The 22,106-nt window shown below is 36.8% G+C and overlaps 1 protein-coding gene across 2 annotated transcripts in view; it reads right to left on the minus strand.

Moving 5' to 3' along the window:
- Window positions 1–7,988: 7,988 nt before the first annotated feature.
- Window positions 7,989–22,106, minus strand: part of KCNC2 (potassium voltage-gated channel subfamily C member 2) — a 254,659-nt gene continuing 240,541 nt past the window's right edge. Inside the window, exons 4-6 of one of the 2 annotated variants that reach the window (XM_049883911.1) lie at window positions 16,420–17,347; window positions 14,165–14,329; window positions 7,989–8,731 (exon numbers count right to left, since the gene is read on the minus strand). In XM_049883911.1, coding sequence (XP_049739868.1) covers window positions 8,595–8,731; window positions 14,165–14,329; window positions 16,420–17,347 — 1,230 coding nt within the window. In that variant the 3' untranslated portion in view covers window positions 7,989–8,594. Of the gene's footprint in view, window positions 8,732–13,953; window positions 14,330–16,419; window positions 17,348–22,106 lie in introns of those variants that run through there. The other variant, XM_049883910.1, reaches the window with a different exon arrangement.

The raw sequence follows: 22,106 nt of genomic DNA on the forward strand, positions 1-22,106 counted from the left end.
TTAGGAAAAAAGGAAAAGTACAATTCTTTGGTACTGACTTCACACTTAATCTTTTGCAATAAAGACACAGGATTTGTGTTGTTTTGTTTTTGATCAGTACATTAAACATGTCTTGAAGTAAAATAGCTTCTTTTGTCCTTTAAGAAAGAATTGTTTAAAATAACAATTGAGATCATTTCTAAATGATCTCAAAAGGAAATAAATAAAACTGAGGTAATTGATTAAAGAAAGGTTTTAGAAACTACCATATCCTAATTACGTTGACAGCCCTTTTCATATAATAACCAAAAACCAATTCAAACCCAATGCCATCTAGTCAATTCTGACTCATATAGCAACCCTATAAACCACCAAACCAAACCCAGTGCCATCGAGTCAATTCCGACTCATAGCAACCCTATAGGACAGAGTAAAACTGTCCCACACGGCTTCCAAGGAGCAGCTGGTGGATTCGAACGGCGTTTTGGTTAGCAGCCGAGCTCTTAGCCAATGTGCCACCAGAGCCCCTTTCATATAATACTATTTTTAATTCTTTCTTGTCCTTTTTCACTTCTCTTAAGGTAAAACTTCCACTAATTGCAAAGTATTTTAATTGTTTCAGTGAGATGATAGCTTTTCTTCAATTACAGGAAAAATTCTAAGTAATGAAGTTTTTAGAAAGTCCAGAAAGTTTATTTTTCTCAGAAAATAAATTATTTGGTTTTGAGTAACATGGAATATCTTTTGTTCTCATTCTTGATTATAAGAAATATACTGAAAAATGAACATATGAGCTCTGTTGGTTTACAAAACATGCAAACTATTTTATGAATAATGTTATCACAGACAGGAAATCACATTTGATAATTATGAAAAAATATTTCTTAATAAAAATGCTTAGTCAGCTAATGCACAGGGTAAGGGTGTAATGCTTCTAAAATCCATAATGTTTCAAATAATGCTAATTTTCCATATTTTGAACTCAGTCGAACAAAAATCATTTGTAAATAGTCATTGCTAAAATACATGATGTTGATCTGACATTTTACCACGTGCACAAAATTAGTCTAAGCAAAAGAGTGTTTTTATGAAATTGTAATAAAGCTAAGGCATTTGTTCTGATAATGTTAATTTCATTTTTTGCAGACGAAAATGTAATATTGCTATGATGTTTGGAAACTGGTGGTTAAGTGTAGTCATAAAATTATTCATACTCTTTGACCCAAGGATCCAATTATGTGAATAACTTTCAGGAAAACTCCCCTCTTCAAAATACAGGTATGTAAAAATGTTCAGTGCTATGTTCTTTATGGAGCCCTGGTGGAATAGTGGTTAAGAGCGCAGCTGATAACCAAAAGGTCGGCAGTTCAAATCTACCAGCCACTCCTTGGAAACCATATGGGGCAGTTCTACTCTGTTCTATAGGGTTGTTAAGAGTCAGAACTGACTTGACGGCTCCTAACAACAACAACATGTTCTTTATAACAGAAAATAGGAAAAAGAAATATAAATCATGAAAGGTTTGTTGTTGTTAGCTGATGCGGAGTTGCCCCAACTCGTGGGAGCCCCATGCACAACAGAATGAAATGCTGTCCAAGCCTGTACCATCCCCACAATCAGTTGTGGGTAAGAGTGCTGTGACTACAGTTTTCATTGGCTGATTTTTGGAAGTGTATTGCCAGGCCTTTCTTCCTAGCTGTTTTAGGCTGGAAGCTCCACTGAAATCTGTTCAACATCATAGAAACATACAAGCTTCTGCTGACAGACATATGGTAGCTGAGCATGAGATACATTGGCTGGGAATCAAACCTGGGTTCTTGAATGGAAGGTGAGAATTCTACCATTGAACCACCAATGTGATTGGATATATATGGATCATTACCTCATTGACTATTGTGCACCCGTTTCACATTTTAATGGCTAAGAGCATGTACATTCATGGAAAAAAAATTATTTAGCAAGAATGCTATCCAATTATACCTAATTTAATCTCAAATATCTGTCTTCCATTATTGGCTGTACTAGACAAGAAAATCACCTGTGGAGAGTTTTTTGCTTAAAAATACATATGCTAAGACTTATTTTTTGAAATAATATACCTCAAATCTCATCTCCAGAGTTAATTTCAATAGGCTTAGGGTTAAAAAAATAAATCTATAAAAAGCACCAAATTTTCTGATACTCAGTCAAGATTAGAGACCCGCACAATAATGGAGTTCAATGGTAGACATGATGTCTTAACCACCTGCACTTCCTTGATGTGCTTCCATGAGCCTGCATGTTGTTAGAACACAGTACACGTATAAAAGATAAACTGAGACTGAAAAGGTAGATGGAGACCATCTATCTATCTGTCTATCTACTTTTATCTTTAAAGAAAAAGAGCCTAATGGTGGATAATGTTGTTGTTAGGTGGTCTAGTCAGTTCCCATTCATAGGGATCCTATGTACAACAGAACAAAACGCTGCCCCATCCTGTGTCATCCTCACAATAGTTGCTATGTCTGAGCTCATTGTTACAGCCACTGTGTCAATTCATCTCATTGAAGGTCTTCCTCTTTTTTGTTGACCCACTACTTTTCTGATATTACATTTTATATTTTGATTTTATAGTTTCAACTGAAGTGACAGATTTATAAAAACGTGTGGCGAATATTACTGACACTTAGGAAGACAAATTAGAACTGTAGTTTTGCTAACCGTGAATGAGGACCACATACAAAAATGAGTGCTACTTTCATTACTTGGGAGTCTCAATGGAGCTGGCCAAATTCTTGGAAGATCTGAGTTTTCAAAACGTGTATTTGGTGGGAACTTTTGCACGATAGTGTGATTAACAAAATAGATGATATAATGCTAATTCAATTAAATTATTTTTTAGACAATATCCCCTAAACAAAGCTAGTTTAGGGGAGAACAGGACATTTTAAAATTTAAGATCAATATTAATGACACTGAGTTTATGTTAGAGAAGATTAGTATGCATATATGGTTTAATAATGCTTAAGAATTTAAACAATTGAATTTGGGCACTAGAAATTGGAAGGGAGACTTTTTTTTTTTTTTGGTGAGGAAAAGTTTTAAACCACATATTTTAGTCATCACAAACTGCTGGAGATTTTGACATTTTAATAGATTCATTTAGCTCTAAATGTCTTCTAGGAGTGTTGTAAATCCTCCGGAGCTCATGCTTTGTAACATAGCCTTTTAACATATTCATTGCCTCTTTTTAAGATAAGTTCATTATTGCTATTCTATTAGTCTGTTTTGTGATTTATTTCAAAGATAAAATGAAATGTCTTCACATTTCATTCATGACTATTTAATGCCGATTTTTAATCACAATTTTATGACAATTATACCCTATTAAAACGCACTCTTTCCTCTTCCTACATATTTCTCTTTTTTCAGTAAATCCTACATGCTGACACCATCATCAAAAACATTTCATCAGTAATTATATTTGGACAATTTTGCTTTTCTTGCCTTAGTTTCTTAATAGTCTCTTAATCAACACTGAGCATGTTTAGACATAGAAAATATTTTGCTGGTGCACTGTGGGAAAATGCTGGGTTTGCCAACCTTCTTTCTCTTTTTCACTTTATCCTTCACATAACCCTGAATGATTTCAAAGAATTTCACAGGGTAAATTCACATGTATCCTCACAATGTAAGTGGCCTGTCAGCTGTGTGTGGTGTGACGATGAAACAGAGGTCCCTTACCCAAAGGTGAGATAGAATCCATCTTCATAGAATAGGATGTGATGCACTCAGAGATTGTCCCATATTCCTAAGAAGCCAGAAGCCCCTTAGAAAAAGAGCACCAATCACTAACAGTGGTTCCTCTGTGAGTATCACGTCCTTCTAATCAGAGCCTGAACACCCAAGATGCTCCCAAAGTGTTAGCACATGGAAAGTCACTTTTATTACTTACAAAAAGAAGCACATAGCATACAACAGGAAAAGTTTCATGATGAGCAGTACACCCCAGCTTGTAAAGGCTGTCAGGGTAGAGATGGAAAACTCTTCTATGGGTGCCCCTGTGATGCACCATAAACAAGGAACTCAAAGGGAACAATGTCATGGAGCTGGTTCACTCTGGCTTCTGGAAGTTATCCCAGTGGAGATGGAGAACTCTTCTATGCATGCCTGTACCTGACAATGTAGGCAAAGGACTCAAAAGGGACCTACCTTCAGCTGATCCCCGCACCCCACCGCCCCCCCCCCCGCGCCCCGGCTATGCAGGCTTAGTCAGGTGGGATGAAAAACTTTGATGTGCATGCTTTCACCTAGCACCATAGCCATGGGACCCTGAAAGTCCCTCCCTTCTGCCATTTTTATATCCCAAAACCTGGTGACATGCTACATGGGGTGCAATGCAGATTTTTCCCACCTGATCACCTGAGGAGGGGGTGCTGGTCTGTTCCAAGGGCAGCTGCCAGGTAATGGGCTGGAGACTCCCAACTCATTAGAATAAGTTTAAGTGTTGCCTGGCTGTTTTAGAAAAAACAAAGAGCACTTTGATTGTTCAGGAATTTCAAGGGTTATTCTCAGAAACCTGAGACAAAAGGCCAAACCAAGTTCTTTGTCCAGGAAAAAAAAAAAAAAACCCCATTGCCTTTCAGTCGATTCTGACTTATAGTGACCTTATAGGTCAGAGTAGAACTGCCCCATAGGGTTTCCAAGGAGCAGCTAGTGGATTTGAACTGCTGACCTTTCCGTTAGCAGCCACAGCACTTAACTACATAACCCAACCCAGTGCCGTAAGCAGTAAATATTTAAACCAAAAGAAACTATGGCAGGAAGATTATCTGTGGCAAAATATTAGTGACCAGTTCTGTCTCTTTGATCCTCAACTTTACCATTAATAAAGTGAAATGAAAACATTTGCCTCCAGAACTGCTGTGAGGATTAAACTGAAAAATGTAAGTGAAAATACAGTATTAATCTTATAACGGCAAGACAGATGGATAAATAGATAGAAAGAGATAGAGAAAGAAAGAAAATGGATAATAGATGTAGATATAGATATAAAACCCAAAATCCAAACCCACGGCCGTCGAGTCAATTCCGACTCATAGCAACCCTATAGGACAGAGTAGAACTGCCCCATAGTTTGCAAGGAGTGCCTGGCAGATTCGAACTGCCGACCCCTTGGTTAGCAGCTGTAGCACTTAACCACTACGCCACCAGGGTTTCCTAGATATACCCAGTGCCGAGATATATACATATATAAAAAACCAAACCCATTGCCCCTGAGTTGATTCCAACTCATAACAACCCTAGAGGACAAAGTAGAACTGCCTCATGGGGTTTCCAAGGAATGGCTCGTGGATTCCAACTGCCAACCTTTTGGTCAGCAGCCAAGCTCTTAACCACTTTGACACCCAACCACCATTGCGGTCAAGGACACCAGGGCTCCAGATATAATAATTAATACATTTGCAATCTTAGAACTATATTATACATTTAGATAGGGAAAGGATGTAGATGAAAAAACAAAACACTAACTACATGCCCAAGCTCTGAATAAAAGTGAGAAGTATGTATTTTTTAAAATCCATTCATTGTCATTTATGTATGAGTTTCTGCTTTGGCACCATGAATCATAAAATTGTAAAACCTGTCGAAAACTCCAAAACAAAGAGAAAAGCCAAGGAAAGAATATGAATAATTTAATCAGATAGAATTCAAGTTTATCCCCAGCTCATTTGCCTTTTATTCTTCATTTCAGTTAGTTACATTTCTATCAGTTATCACCAAGGTTGTGCATGCACCTTGAAAGTTTCACAAAAGGTCCACAACACAGGGGCTCATAATTAGGCTATCTGTTATATTCAGAATCCCAGGGGAACTAATAGAATCTGGAAATATTGATTGAGCATGGTGAAGAATTCTTATAACAGTTCAACTACAACAGTTTTAAAGACAAGTACAAGCTTCATTTGCCACAAAACTCACAAAAAAGTAATTGATTGAAGAATATCTCTTTTTATGCAAAATATACATTTTAGGATATAATTTAATATTCTACTATATACTGACATTGCTCCTTAATCATTTAATAAAAAAATACTCTCACTGCCAGAATTTTATTTTTGTAATATTTATAATTGAGGTAACAATGACAAAAGACTTAAACTATGAATAATATTGATGGGTTTTTAAGTCATAACATTTTTTTCCAGAATTAAACAAGAATGTAACTAAAAATAGGTCAGTTTGATAAGTAGGCACTAAAATTTCACAACATACTTGACAAGCTGATAACATAAGTGGTTTATAAGAAAATGATATAGTCAGTGTTCATGTATCCAACTAACAAACTAGAAATAAGAGAAATTAAGACAGACCTATACTACATCAATATTACTGCCTTGTGTAATTCACAGCACAACCTACTGCGGGCCCATGAGGAGTAATTCAAAGAGGTGCGGGCCTTACTTGAAGCTTCAGAGATGTTGACCATGAATTTGGCTTCCTTTGATGTAAGATGGCCAAAGCATTGACCCATGCACACGTGGTGGTATTTACAGTTGTTTCACGGACACTGGCCAGTCCACAAGCCAACTACTTATACCGGGAGCACCGGATGAGTTCCAGCCACAATTTAAATGCCTTTGAAGACACGGGACCTCTTCCAAGTACAACCTGGTTGCATTAGGGCACATTCAGCAGCAGAAGTCTGTTTCCAGTACAGTCCTTGGTATGGCTAAATTCCATTGTCCTTTTCTCATCAGTCGAAAATCCATGACAAATTCTGTACAACACTGCAGTCAATAACAGCAGCACCAGACAGTATATTAATTCCTTTACCATAAAGCTATATGTAATTATAACTTTCTATTTGTGATGTTATCAAAAGGATCACTGCATCTCTAAATATCAGAAATGTCCATCTGGGTAAATACATTGCTGTACAAGATCTCTGACATGCAGGTCATGCTCTAGGATTTGGAGATATAGAGTCATACATGTTACAAGGCCAATAATAAAAACGGCAATTGTGTTCCTAACAAAAAAATAAACATGAAAATCAGGAATTACTCAACAGACTCAAGGATCTTGAATGCCTTAGAAGTATTGTTTATTCCTCAGTTTATATTATGGCATTTTTCTTCCCTCACCTGCCCAGTATACTAGACACATTCTTACTACTGTATTCCAAGAGATGTGTAAGTAGAATTCTTCCATTCAGACTGAATAAGACTCTTTAGGGGTTTTGGTGAAGTGTAATGACAAATGCTGGTTGCTAGGTAGTAGACATTGATGCTGCAGCAGCCAACCAAGTACAATGGTGAAATTGCTCTTTAAATCCTGCTTATCAAAAAGTTTATAGTACTGATTAGCTTAGGTAGTTCCCTGGGCATCATTAATTTATACAAGAAGCAAAAAAGGGGGTATATTCAGTACCAAAATCATGAATACCTTCTCAAGGCATGTCTGTGCTTTGTGGAGACATATGGCATATACAGTTAAGACAGGGAGCTCAGACAGACAGAACACCACACAGGACAAAGCACCCGATTAAACACTGGCTGAAAATCGGATTCATCTTGTGACTCAGAGGTTTAAGGCTGGCCAGGAAAGCCTTCTGTGAACACCAACGCTCTTTGATGTTTGCACAAAAATTAAAAAAAAAAAAAAAAGGAGGGGGAGTAAAAGAGACATGAGAGTTTTGGGTGATATTTGGCACTCTGCCTCTGAAAATGATGACAAATCCTGGGGTTAAGAAAAAAAAAAAAAATGACTAGTGTACCAAGCAGTAGTTCCTGGCTAAACAATGCAAGCCTGGCTGGCAGTTACCTTTCTCTTATGTTTTGTGCCTTCCCCAAGCCATTAAGTAACAGATCTGGCTTCGGCTTGCGTGTAGCCAGTAATGACAACCTCTTTGCAGTTATCTGTGTGCAAACAACCAGAGACATTCAGAATTCCAGTACAGCATTTTTTGAATAAAAGTAAATCAATCAAGAAATTAAACTATTTAAAGCAAATATTTCTTTTGGAGGATAAGGAAAAATAAGTCAAGGAGAAACTCGCCCACCCCACAATTCGACATGCAGAACAATCGACCAGTGTTTCACGTCTGCAGGATGGTTCAATGCAAGTACACATACCCGAGCCATCCATGGTCTGCAAACTCTGCAACATTGCTCTCAGATGATAGAGACAAGATGGTCCATGCAAACAGGCTGACCAAAGTCATGTTATGTATAATCAAGATAGGATCCCAGACATCTTCAGAATGGTTTAGAGAGTCACAAGGAATGGAGGTCCAATGGAGTGGCTGACACTTGGAAGCACACTGTTTTAAATATGACCTCCCTGAAGATATGTTTACGGATTAGTGTACTGGCCAATATGGACACTATCTGTCATTTTATTGCGAAAGGAGATCAGGGCAATTAATATGGAGGAGCACTACTTTAAATAATCTTTAAAGCCAGGATATGATTCGTTAACTACCCCAGTGGCATTTCTGACTTCAAATAGTAGTATCATGCAGGATTTATACTGTATTATTGGAGCCTGAAGTAATCCTACTTTTACTTAATTTCATTATGGGGTAAACAGTACTTGAATAAATACAATTTAGTTGACTAATGCAGTTTGGTTTACAAGATAGATGGGATGGGAGATCGAGAGCGCCTCAGAGGACAAGGAGAGTTGTAAGGTGATGTTACAGGAGACAGCCTCAGAGCATTGCCTGCCAAGCCCGCTATGTTGTTTAAGCTTCGGGATTTTTCATATCCTTTTATGAAAAAATGCACAGACATCAGTTGAATTCAACCAGAAAAGAAACACAAACAAACAATACCATGCAGGGTAATCAAAAGTGCTATTTTTGAAATCAAAGAAGAATTTCTTTACGAAGAATTCAACAGCGAGGCAATTTATAACTCTAAAAACATGAAGCTCACTGCTGCTGCCATTCACAAAAGATTGAACTAGCTATCATAAACTACAGTTTTTATGCTTCTAAGTCGATTCTCTTCCAGATTATAATTAGTGTCAATTCAATTTTAGCATATAGGATACCAAAGCTCTTTTAAAAATATGGCAAAGCAACTTAACTAAGATAAATTTGGCCAAGGTTTTTAAATTTCAGAATATGTTCCTGGAAAATGTAAAAACATAAAGTGGTCTATTTCTGTCTTTTCACTTTTTATTATTTACCAAACTAAAAAAGTATGCTTAATTTTAAGTGGGAAACACTTTTTCCAGCATATTTAATCTTCTAGCTTTATAAAGTCAAAATGATGATTCTTAAATAATGGCATGTGATGCCATTATCCAGTTGATGTATAATGGAATGTCCATATCTAATGCCTTGGATAAAGTAAAGGGAAAAAAAAAGGAAAATAAAATGAGCTAAATATAAATTGAGTAATAATTTCAGTGAAATAAAGCCAGATTATATGATGCTTTACCTCACACTCAGTAGCCCCTTGACCCAGGAATTGAGAAGAACTTGGTCTTAATTCACATTTTATTTTTATTATCTTGCATTCTAATCTTTCATTCATAATAGTCATGTGTTTACAGATTAAAAAATCTTTGTCATGAATTTTGGCCCAAGCGACATCCAGCAGGGTCACCTTTGGAAGGATTCATGTATTGCCCATGTTTTCATTAGAAAAGTTTAGGAGGTAGTTAAATAAGGTGGGGGCACCAGTTTATAGTTAGAAGTCAAACTGTCTTAAAGCTAGGGCAAGTATTGACTGGAAGACTAGTCACACCCCATAGCGCTGAAAATAAATGGTTATATTCTGACAGCTCCACTGTAGAAGAGTTGTAGAATAAGAAAATGAAATTCCTTTTTGGGCAACCAAAAAGAACTAGTACCTGAACTTCTGGTGCCTGAGCTTCTAGTACATGAACACATCTTGCACCCTGATTAGGCTTCAGAGTGCTTGATGACAGTGTAAAAAATAAAATAGGTCTTTCCCTCCCAGCTACTTCTTTCTATAGCTCTGTCTTTTCTTGGAACTTCTAAGTAGAAGTTATTATTTTTTCTACTCCTTTCACTAGAAGAGAAGAAGCGATTTATCTGAATGTTTGATTTTTGTGGAGCAAGAGCTTTATTCCATATTTCACCCCGGGAATCACTGTGTTACTATCTGCTCTCACCTGGGTTTTACTCTCTCTCTGATTTTTCTTAGGGTCTCTTTTCCTGGAGACCACTCATAGTCTCACGCTTTTTCCTTCTTTTTGTTTGTGGTGAACTCTGTCCCTACCAATTACTTATTAGATAAATTCAGGAGAGAAGAGTATGAAATTCATTTTAGACTTCGTTCTGGGCCACATTACCCTGGCCAGTTTTATGTGGCAATAGAGTTACTATTATGATCCATATTTGTCTTGGTACATAAAAGGACCTAGTAACAGGATAGACATGATGAACATCCCTCTCACATACACACATAAACTGTTAACAGACTAGTTGTCTTCTTTGAGATTTTGTATATGGCAATTTATGCTATCCATTAACTACGATAAAATTCTCCAGGACATAATCTCTGCTAATGAAAGAATTATCTGCCAATATGCCTTGTTAGTATTCTGAACTATAATTAATACATAACCCATTGCCATCGAGTTAACTTTGATTCATAGTGACTCTATAGAACAGAGTAGAACTGCCCCAAGGGGCGGCTAGTAGATTTGAATTGCCAACCTTTTGGTTTGCAGCCAAGCTCTTAACCACTGCACCATTTCATTCTATTATAATGGATGATGGGATAGTTAATAAGAGAATGTCTTAAATAATTAAAAAAGAACTGCAGGTCTCTTACATGTGCCTGTTAGGCTAGTTACTACTTCTCTAAACTAACTGTAAATAAAACTCGTAGAAAGAAGAATTTATTCTAGGCAGTGGAAGATGACTGTGGAACTTAAAAATGTAAACTATACTATAAAAATTGATTCGTTTTGATTAAAGCCAAACTGGTGAATATGTATGAACTTAATGGATTGTTAATACCTATAAATCACTATAAAAATTTAGGTCTTTCTCTCCCACAATCTTCAAACTCCCTACAGAATCTCCAGGAAGGTTTGACACCTTTATTAGTCATACAAGTAATACGTTAATCTTGCTTGCCATTTTAAATTTTGAATTTTAGCTTTTATCATAAATATTATCCATTCTGTTAATAGGTCCTTTTGTTTTTAATAGCCGTAATTTTAGTGTCCATTTGAAAAGGCTTCCCTTCTAATTTAGTAACAAGTATTTAATTAGTAAAATTATTAGTTATCCATGCTTTATTTTATAGGTATGTTTCTAATCAGAAAATTTGATAACATTTTGCTTAAACAAACTTCTTACCTGAATGGCTGAAAATATAACTCATGAGAATAAATAATAATGTACCTAGTTTAAAAAAACATCTAAACACATGGCATACGTTATATGTTAGCTGCAGTTCGTAAGAAGTGTGTGCTTATTTTAAACTGCTTATCCATGTACTATGACTGTGCTTTAGTTTACACAATATGATTTATGTAATACTGTGTAAATAAAAACACATGTTATAAAGCGATGGGACCTCACTATTTTAGTGAATACTGAAGTTTTCTTTAAGTGTGCCAAACTATATTCCTGTTTGATAGTAGTAAAATAATTCAATGGGAGTTCACTAATATTATTTTCATTCACATAGGGGAGAATGCTTAGAACTCCAAAATCAAACCACAATAGAGATCAACTTGAAAAGTAAAAGAAGGGATCATATAGGAAATAAATGTCTGAATTGGAGTGATAAAGAAATCTAAAACCTACATAAAAGAAAACTGGAGAAGAAATGAATGAATGATAGACATGACAAGATAACACACTAAAATGTTTAAGTTAAATTAGCCAGAAATGTTACCAGACCTGGAAAATAAATACATAGCTGCAAAAGAATTAAGCCAGAATGGAAAAGAAATTGATTGTGGTGATAAATGACAAAGAATAAAAACTTCAGTGATTAATTTACAATGATATTCTCACCACTGACAAAGAAAATTTGCATTTGTGAAATAAGATTGCATGTATAAATTTTCCACGCAAACCAAATATCTTATTAATTGCTTTGCTCATGAAACTTTGGAATTTTACAGTAAAACTATATATTAATGTAGTGTTTTATAATTTGAAAAGTGTTTTCTCATCTGTGATTTCCTTTGGCAGTTTAAAAATTCAAAACATTTTCTAACATAGAAGAAAAAATTTAATGAGATCTTTAAACACACAACATTGGTATAAATACTGTATGGGATACACTATAGAATGATGGTCAAAAATGTATGTAAATCTAACCACACATTACATATATATACATATATACACATGTACATGTATATACGCGTATAGTGAGTTAAGATATGCAGTGCACTTAAAACAGTATATGTTTTATATAAGAGTTAGATATTATTATTGTCACCATCATTAACTAATGCATGTACATATATTTTACTCAGGTACTAAGGTAGGGTTTGCTGTCTAAACAAAATACTTTTAAAAATTTTCTGTCAATACATAATATTTAAAGATAAAGTACTAAAGAGTAAAATAAACCTATTCAGGTGATTTGAAAATACATTTTAGTGCAAAGAATGGATACATAGAATGGAATTGAAATGGAAAAGTATTTAAAATATTACATGATAAAGCTTTACATGATAAAGCAAAGAAAGAGTCCTTTTCTGCTCTTTTGAAACTCAAAGGCATGGAGGCGGAGAAAAAAAATATAAAGTGATAAGATGAAATGAAGAAGAAGTACAATATGGGTAATGAGGTATTTTAAAGAAATAGGGCATAACAGAATAAATGTTTTAGACTTAAAATGTATACAGTTCAATAAGGAAAAAATTACAATAGCAAATTAGCCCAATTTTTTTTTAAGTGCAGCTGCACTACTATGAAAGTTTTGCAGTAGTTTTTCATTCAAATATAGTCAATTACTATAAGAAATAATTATAGTTCTTTTCCTATTCTGTTAATAAACAGAGAAAAATAACCATGGCAATAGAATAATTTGAATTGTCAAAATAGGAGGTAATCTAAGCATACGCCAGCATTTTGACAAAAGTGAGTTTTAAGTGGAAACCCTGGTGGTGTAGTGGTTAAGAGCTACGGCTGCTAACCAAAACGTCAGCTCTTCAATTCCACCAGGTGCTGCTTGCAAATTCTATGGGGCAGTTCTACTCTGTCCTGTAGGGTCACTGTGAGTCAGAATTGACTTGACTGTAATGGGTTTGATTTTTGGGGGGGGGAGGGGGGGTTATAAGTATCACATAATATTTTTGGTGAGGGGAAAGTGGGGGGTATACAATTGTCCTGAGGTCTGAAAAAGTTTACCAAAAAAACAGGCAATAGTAATAGCGGTGGCACAATCAAGGTTTGAGTAGAAAATGGAACCACGTGATGGAGTGGTGCTTCAGTGTTTGTTATGTTCTATTATATTCCTTAAAGATGTCTGTCCAACAAAATGTATTCATTCAACTAATATTTATGGAGACTATTTGCCAGGCACTGTGCAGGGTCTATTGAAAAGCAATAGTAAAATTATTAATATTTGTTCTGAAGAGTAATTCTAATTTGTAAGTACATTAGTAGTCTTTCAGGTGATTAAATGTACTCCTCTATATGACTGAGGACCTTGTACCTTGGCAAACCTTATGGTACTCAGACAAACCAGTGGCAAAAACTGTTCAAGTACTGAATAAGACACCGAATTAGAGTGTATTTAATATTGTGCTTTGAAAAAGAAATGCCTTACAATTGTCTTATAATCATCAACTACTCATCAAATATATGCGTAGGGTCAATTAGTGATTATTAGAGTTTCAACAGTTGTAGAAGAAAAAGATAATCTTTAAAGATGTCTGTGTACATTATATTAAAATAAATGAATGACTGATTTCATATTAAACATTCTGTTACAATTCTGCCCATAGACAAATGGCAAACAAAAACAGATGTGAAAAAGAAGGATGAAAACGCCTTTAAAATATAAGCACCAAGTAGGCTGTTATGATACATACTTAAGAATGTTTATAATGTGAGAAGATGCCATGGATAGAGGAAAAGCGCACTATATGCAGCTTCTAGAAAATGATCAACGAGCATTTTAGATCATATACCTGCAGCAACCAATTGCTAAGTCACCTGTGACAATCTGATTAATTGCATGCCTACCTTTCCTGATCCCTCCATCAGAAGCACACGTGTAATCACCTGTCGTCAGTAGGAAACATGTTTCCCCTCTTCTGTTTTTGTCTCTGGTACTAGATCGTCTGATGGGGAGCCGTTCTGGGGGTGATAATGGCGGCTCACATCCTGTACTGTCGTCACCTGATAACACTGGTCACAGCACCATGCCCATGGACAGACAGTGATGAATGAGGAAATGAGACAGTACAAAGAGTTTACACCAAATGCCCGTAGTCCAGTCACTCCATATACAAAACACAATAATCACATCACGATAACAAAAGAGAAAGAATTTTCGTCACTCATCACAAAAATTTACATGGAGCAAAATGAAAATATGTGTAAAGGGAGAGAATTGGGGGGGGGGGGTTTTGAGAAATTTTAATTCCATTTTGAATTTTACCTAATAGGAAATTGGCTTTCACAAAACTAAAACAAACTCAAAATAGGTGTGCTAATTAAAACTAATATGAACTCAAGTAAGATATTTAATTTGTGATAAATTAATCTTACTATTTTTGACACGCTCTCTCACTGGTGTGAATAGGAATCTTTAAAAGTGGAGTATATTTAAAAACAAACTCAAGTATTTGTAGTTTTTCACAACACATGCTTGTATTCTTTTCTGAAACTAAAATTTTTCTTTCAAAAAATCTTAGTAAAAAAAATCCCAAAACACACAAACTTCATGTAAGGTACTTTTTTTTAAGCTAAAAATATTTTGAGTTTAACAATAGAACAAGATCAACCTTCCTAAATGCCATTGAAATAACTATCTGTTCATTTCTATACGCTAGCCAAAGACTTTTGCAGTATATCATCCTAGATGTTAGCCTGTTATAACAATGATTTTCTGGTCAGAAAATGTGTCCTCTTTTTTCAGGCCCTTCATAAGGGTTCTGCACAGGTTCCCTGATGATAGCAGCAATACCAACTAACCTCCACCTTTTGTAAAGACATAACAATTTTCAGATATTTATTTAGGAAAACTTTGCAAAATAATCTACTAAGCGAACACGAGGGCTGTGAATAAAATTTTTAAACAGAAGCCTAAGCCAATCTTTTTTTTTTCTCCATTTACCTCATAAAACTTCTGGAAGCTAAGGAGAGACCTCTAAAAAATGTCGCTGTCTTTTTTGTTTGTTTGTTATGTTTAATTGGTGTTATGTCTGATTGTGAGAAATTATTCACTTAGGGTTGTCATAAGTAATTTTCTACAAAAAAAAAAAAAAGATTATATATATTTAAGTTTCAGGAACCTTAAATTTTCCTGGTAGACTAAAAGCTAATTAGATTGTCTAATCTAAAAAATATTTTTTCTGTACCGGACATAACAGAATCAAGATGACACTATCTCATCTGACTATCGGTTTGGCAAACTAAATGTCAATTTACAGTCAATCGACTCTAGATTATCTATGGTAATAGAAAGGACCAATGATTCTCCTCATCTCAGGTGGTAAATCATCCCAAATTCAGTTCTAGGAGTGAGCAGAGCCCAATGCAGAGTGCATAAAAGAGGAAATCCACAGAGGAACAACGTTTCCATTGATTATCCAAAGCAGGCCATCTGTGCCCTGACTAATGCTGGGTTAATCTACATGTCATAGCATCTTGTCTCACCAAAGGGGTTATACTGAGATGCCCTACCTAATTTAAGAATATGAAAATTTATTCACTTCTCCGGAGTATTACTAGGGAAGAGATTTGTTATTAAAAGAGCTATCTCCCATATCACCTCTTTGGTCTTTCTGCCTTTGCAATGAAAACATCTACTCTTCTTAAACAGCTGCTGCTTGTGAGTTATATTGAGATGCACACCACCATGTGGCAGAGGTAAAACTGAGACAAACACATCAAGCCAAACAATATGGAGATCAACATTTTGAAGACGAAGGGTGGAACATGGCCAATATTATACCATCACATCGTGCAGGGAAATGAAACATTGGCACGAAAGCAACAAACGGGCAAAAGAAAATATTGGCACCATCAGCAAAGGGCATTCCCACTAGAGCAGGAAAACTCTATAGACCAGCTATGCAGATTTCTGTTTGAAGTTCATTTAGAAATCCTATACTCTAGTCATCTACAAGCCTGACACACACAGAAATGTTTTGTGAAGGAAGGGGCAGGGTTGAGAACTTATGGACATTTGCAGAAAATGAGAATGGCTGCCTCCCACCTAAGATACTGGTCTATAAAGTATTTATTAGCATGCATTTGAAATTGTGCCTTACCTGATCTGTTATGTTCCAGAAGTAGATTGTCTTTGCCTAGACACATGTCACTCTGTGTGCTATTGCAGGCCATATTTAATTCTGTCTTGCAAAAGGTAGGTGAGCTTGCCTGAGGGGCAGCAGGAATGTGCTTCTTTCTTTTTCTTGGAAGTTTCTGCTTCGCCATTGCCAAGGAGTAGTACATTCCAAAATTGTTCACAATCACAGGCACCGGCATAGCTATTGTCAGTACTCCGGCCAGAGCACACAGGGCTCCCACCACCATCCCTGACCATGTTTGGGGGTACATATCCCCATAGCCCAGGGTAGTCATGGTCACTACAGCCCACCAGAACCCAATGGGAATGTTTTTGAACTGTGTGTGCTCACTAGCTGAAGGATCGTTAGGTTGAGCTCCTACTCTCTCAGCATAGTAGATCATAGTAGCAAATATCAAAACTCCTAGAGCCAGGAAGATTATCAGCAGCAAAAATTCATTAGTACTAGCTCGAAGAGTATGTCCAAGCACCCTTAGGCCTACAAAATGGCGGGTGAGTTTGAAGATTCTCAGTATCCTCACAAACCTTACCACCCTGAGGAAGCCAAGCACATCTTTAGCAGCTTTGGAGGAGAGCCCACTGAGTCCCACCTCTAAGTAGAAGGGTAGGATGGCCACAAAGTCAATGATATTCAAGAGATTTTTGATGAATTCAAGTTTATTGGGAGAGAAAACAATACGGACTAAAAATTCAAAAGTAAACCACACGACACATACTCCTTCTACATACGTCAAGGCAGGATCCGTTTCGATTTCATACTGTAGAACAACACTTGTGCCATTGATGACTGGTTCTGTCTTGTTTCTAACAATATTGAAAGCTTCATGTGTCTCCAGGCAAAAGGTTGTGATTGAAACCAGGATGAAGAATAAAGAAGCAAAAGCAATAAACTGTAGAAGAAAAAGAAATAAAAAGAAACAGAGAGAATGATATGAACCATAATATGTTTTCATCAGAATCTAAAAACATTGATCTCTGAAGATAAAAAAAGAAAGAAAAAAAGCATATTTGGAGATTTCACTTGGGATGTCACTCAAATAAGAGAAGAGTTGTGTGTGCAACATTACTTGTAGGTGTAACATGTTCCAAGTCTGTTTCCAGCTTACAAAGATAAAAAGGTTTGATTTATGTTAGAAAATAACTTCTTTAGTCTTTTGTCCAAAAAAAAAATACCTGTGAAGAGAAAATAAAACCACCCAAAACAATGTTTAAGGGAAACAGACTAAAAACAAGAAAGAAAGAAATTTTAGACAATGGCTCCAGATTTTATTGATGACCCAAGAAATCTTCATGTACTAGGTGAAGTTTTACACCTATAGATATAAGATGCATTTCACAATGATGGAAATTTCAAACCCACCCAAATAGATTATAAACTGTAAAAGTTTAATATATAACATCTATATTTATAAATAAAATGGTTAGAATGTCATGAGGTATGAACATGAAAACAAAAAAAATCTTTGAGATATATGATTTAAACTACATCAGTTTAAGGTAGAGACTTGTCCAAGAACACAAATCCAAAGAGAAAGAGTAGGCATAAGACTGCAGAGAGAGAAATAGAATTAAGCAATCAGTTGAAAGATAGTTTTCTTCCTCTGGTCAAACATAACTCCAAAATGTTAGAGTAACATATTAGAAAGTTAGTTTTTTAATTCAGTTTTCTGTTTAATTTCTCCAGTCAATAATATATGAATACATACATAATTACTAATACAGAATAATAAGAGCGCTCACTTATATATTGCTCACCAGTATCAGACACTCTTAAAAGCATTTTATATAAATATAATTAACTCATGGTAATACTCATAACAATACTACTGCTGTTGTTGTTAGGTGTCGTTCAGTTAATTTTGACTCATAGTGACCTCGTGTGACAGAGTAGAACTGCTATATAGGGTTTTTCTAGGCTGTAATCATTACAGAGGAACCTTGGTGGTACAATGGTTACGTATTCCGCTCTAACCTAATGGCCAGCGGTTTGAACTCAGGTCTGCAGGAGAATGATGTCAGTCTGCTTCCATAAAGATTACACCCTTGGAAACCCTATGGGGCAGTTCTACTCTGCCCTACAGGGTCACTCTGAGTCAGAATCAACTCAAAGGCAATTGGTTTAGTTTTGTTTTAATGTGTACAGAGAGCAGATCACCAGGTCTTTCTTGCATGAAGCCCCTGAGTGGGTTCAAACTGCCAACCTATTGGTTAGTAGCTGAGTGCTCAACTGCTGTGCCAACGGGGTCCTTACAATATTACTGTTGTTGTTGTGTGCTGTGAAGTTGATTCTGACTCATAATACCGACCCTATATGACAGAGTAGAACTCCTCATAGGATTTCCTAAGCTATAATCTTTACAGGAACAGATCATGGAATGGCTGGTTGTTTCAAATTGCCAACCGTTGAGCTCTTCCAATACTACTACCACCCCCACTTCACACTTAAGGAATACCAGGCAAGAGAGGATAAGTCACTTTTCCAAGGTCGTAGGATGCAAAGTGACCAACCTGAGATACTAACCTGACAAGTTTAGCTCCAGATTCTCATAAATACCAAACTCTCAAATGTGGAATACAAATATGTTGAAAATCATTAACTTAGGCTGAGATCACAAACTTCTTAATATTAAATACATGAAAACTTGAATCTCAGTGGTATCAATGAGTGACACTGTTGGAGTCAGTGCTTGAGGCTTTCAAAGAAGCCAGCAGATCCCTCGTGTTCTCAGATAATGCTCTCAGACATAGCAGGATTACTGAGCTACAAGGGAATGACTGGCCCTTGATGTGTAAACAAATGGATCATTCAGGAGCAAGAAGTTGAAGGTGAAGTGAAGTCCTTATTTGGAAACAATAGGGTATAGCCAAAATCCAAAGATGTCTTCTATCTTCTACTTATTAACCATGCCATTGAGAAAATCCAGATTTCGAGATCAGATTAAAATCACCTTCTTTTTTCTCTCATTGAGTTTTAGTGTGCCAAATTTATAAGGTCCCCAGGCAGCATAAATGGTTTGCACTCCACTGTTACCCTACAGGTTGGCAGTTCAAACCCACCCAACAGTACTAAGGAAGAAAAGGCCTGGTGATCTGCTGCCAATAAGATTGTTGTTGTTAGGTACTGTCAAGTCGATTTTAACCCATAGTTATCCTAGAGGACAAAATAGAACTGCCCTATAGGGTTTCCAAGGCTGGAATCTTTATGGAAGCAGATCACCAAGTCTTTTCTCCCACGGAACAGCTGTTGGATTCAAACTGCTGACTTTTCAGTTAGCAGCCATGTACTTAATCATTGTGCCAACAGGACTCAGTTCTATTAAGATTATAGCCCAGAAAACCCCATGGCCCAGTTCTACTCTGTAACACGTGGGGTCACCATGAGTCAGAAAGGACTCCACAGCAACTAACAACAACATACCAGAGGACTAAACTATCTTAGACTGTGACTATCTGCCTTAAAGAAGCACTTCAAACTATTTCTATGCGGGGTACCAGATAGCAGATCATCCCTGTAATATCATAAAGCATGTCACTTACATGGCTTTGACTTACTTTCCCACGTACATGATCCAACTGACTTCTGGTTTTGCATTATGAGCTTACCATTAGATTTCCCAGACGTATTGGGAGAGATGAGCATGTTATTTCACTCAGGCTTCCCTTTGTAGAAAGACATACACAATTCTCTTTTCAATTAACTAATTATTGTAACACACTAGGAGCCCTGGTGAGGCAGTGGTTAAGAGCTCAACTGTTAACCAAAAGGTTGGCAGTTTGAATCAACCAGCCGCTCCTTGGAAACCCTATGAGGCAGTTCTACTCTGACCTATAGGGTCACTTTGAGTTGGAATCGACTCAGCAGCAACATGTTTTTTTTGTTGTTGTTGTTACGTATCACTAAGGAACTACATATAATTATACTTCTTCTTTTAGAGGAAGAATCAATTATTCTTATTCAGAAATTGGCTCTTGATCTCATCAGAATGTTATCTATAGATTTCAATTCCCCATGAAATCTTCTTTGCTGTAAAGCTCTCCCAGTTGTACCTACTGCCCCCTCCCCCCGCCCCCCATCATTCACCCTTCCCACCATTCACACCTAGTCTCCAGCATTTCAGACTGTGCCAAAAGTTGTAGAACACTAATTTTATCTATGAAGTATTTGGAGAGCAGAAGGCAGTTAAAATAAATTGGATATTTTTTTAATGTTGCCAGTAGCCCTTAGTCGGCATTTTTCTGGTTAACCTTGCAATCTCAAACTCTCTTTACCTGCATTCATTTAGGGATTTGATTGTCACTCCCAACACTGATTGCTCTTTTAAAATCAGTCCCAGCTTACCTGCTCACCTCTATACAACAAAGACAATCTTCTAGTATACTTTCATGTTTGTCAATATAAAACACTGTGACATTTTCCTGCCATCCATCCATTCATTCATTCAATAGATATGTATTTGGTGGCTCTACGCCAGGCCGCTGGGCTAGGGTTTTGATTTAGCTGCACCTAACAAACACAATCACTGCCTTTTAAAGGAAATTACAATCTACTTTTTTTTCCTACTAGGGATACAGACATTAAATAAATACCCACACAAAATTACTTAATTACAATTTTCAGGAAGACAACAAAGGAAAAAAAATGGATGTTTTGAAAGGAACAAGTCTGGGACTTAATTTAGACAGGTCAAAGAAATCTCTGACAAAATGTCATTTGGCTGAAATTTGAGGGATGAGTAGACTCTAAGTTGATGGAAAGGGGAGACAGATGTGTACATGTGTGAAAATGGCATGGCGGATGGGGCAGCATCTGACCTAACTTCACAAGGGGGAAGGAGAATCAAGATCAACAACCCAAGGTTGAGTCCTACGAAGCAGAAGTCAGATATTCCTCCTCTCTCCATCAGCTTTGTCAATTCTGACACCAGCCATCCCTCCTACAAACTCTCTACGTCTCTGCTGAGTTTCATAATTCACACAGACCTCACAGACAATACTCATGATTACGGGGTTTATTAGGGAAGTAATAGTTACAATTCTGGCTTAGAAACACCCAGGATACAGTTCTTCCATCCAGACAGCCTCTTCCCAGCCATGCTCGCAGACATACCTCTCTCTAGCCCTCGGCCTCTAACGTACTCTGAGAAGTGTTACAAAGCTCCTTTAGCCCCTACCAATAAGTCCACCTGGAGCCCTGGTGGTGCAGTGGGTAAGAGCTATGGCTGCTAACCAAAAGGTCAGCAGTTTGAATCCACCAACTGCTTCTTGGAAACTCTATAGGGCAGTTCTACTCTTTTCTGTAGGGTCTCTATGAGTTGGAATTGACTTGACAGCACAGGTTTTTGTTTCGTTTTGTCTTGGTTTGTTTTTTTTAATAAGATCACTGCATGGTTTCCTGCTACCGCACCTCACTATCTTCAAGGTTACAGCTTGCACTCTGTCTCCTGAGTCCAGGAGCTTCTTGATGCAGGGATCTCTGGTCCAAAGGATGCGCTCTCTACTCCTGCCTGGTCATCTTTGGTGGTGGTAGAATTCTCTCCCTTGCGCGTCTCAAATGCCTCATCTCAAACCCAGCACAATGGCAAAACTGATCGATTCCCTTGTTAGGCCACAATTACCCTATCACACAGTCCCGCCCAACCATTTGTGTGG

This window comes from Elephas maximus, chromosome 4 (assembly GCF_024166365.1).
Source record: "Elephas maximus indicus isolate mEleMax1 chromosome 4, mEleMax1 primary haplotype, whole genome shotgun sequence".
Lineage (NCBI taxonomy): Eukaryota > Metazoa > Chordata > Mammalia > Proboscidea > Elephantidae > Elephas > Elephas maximus.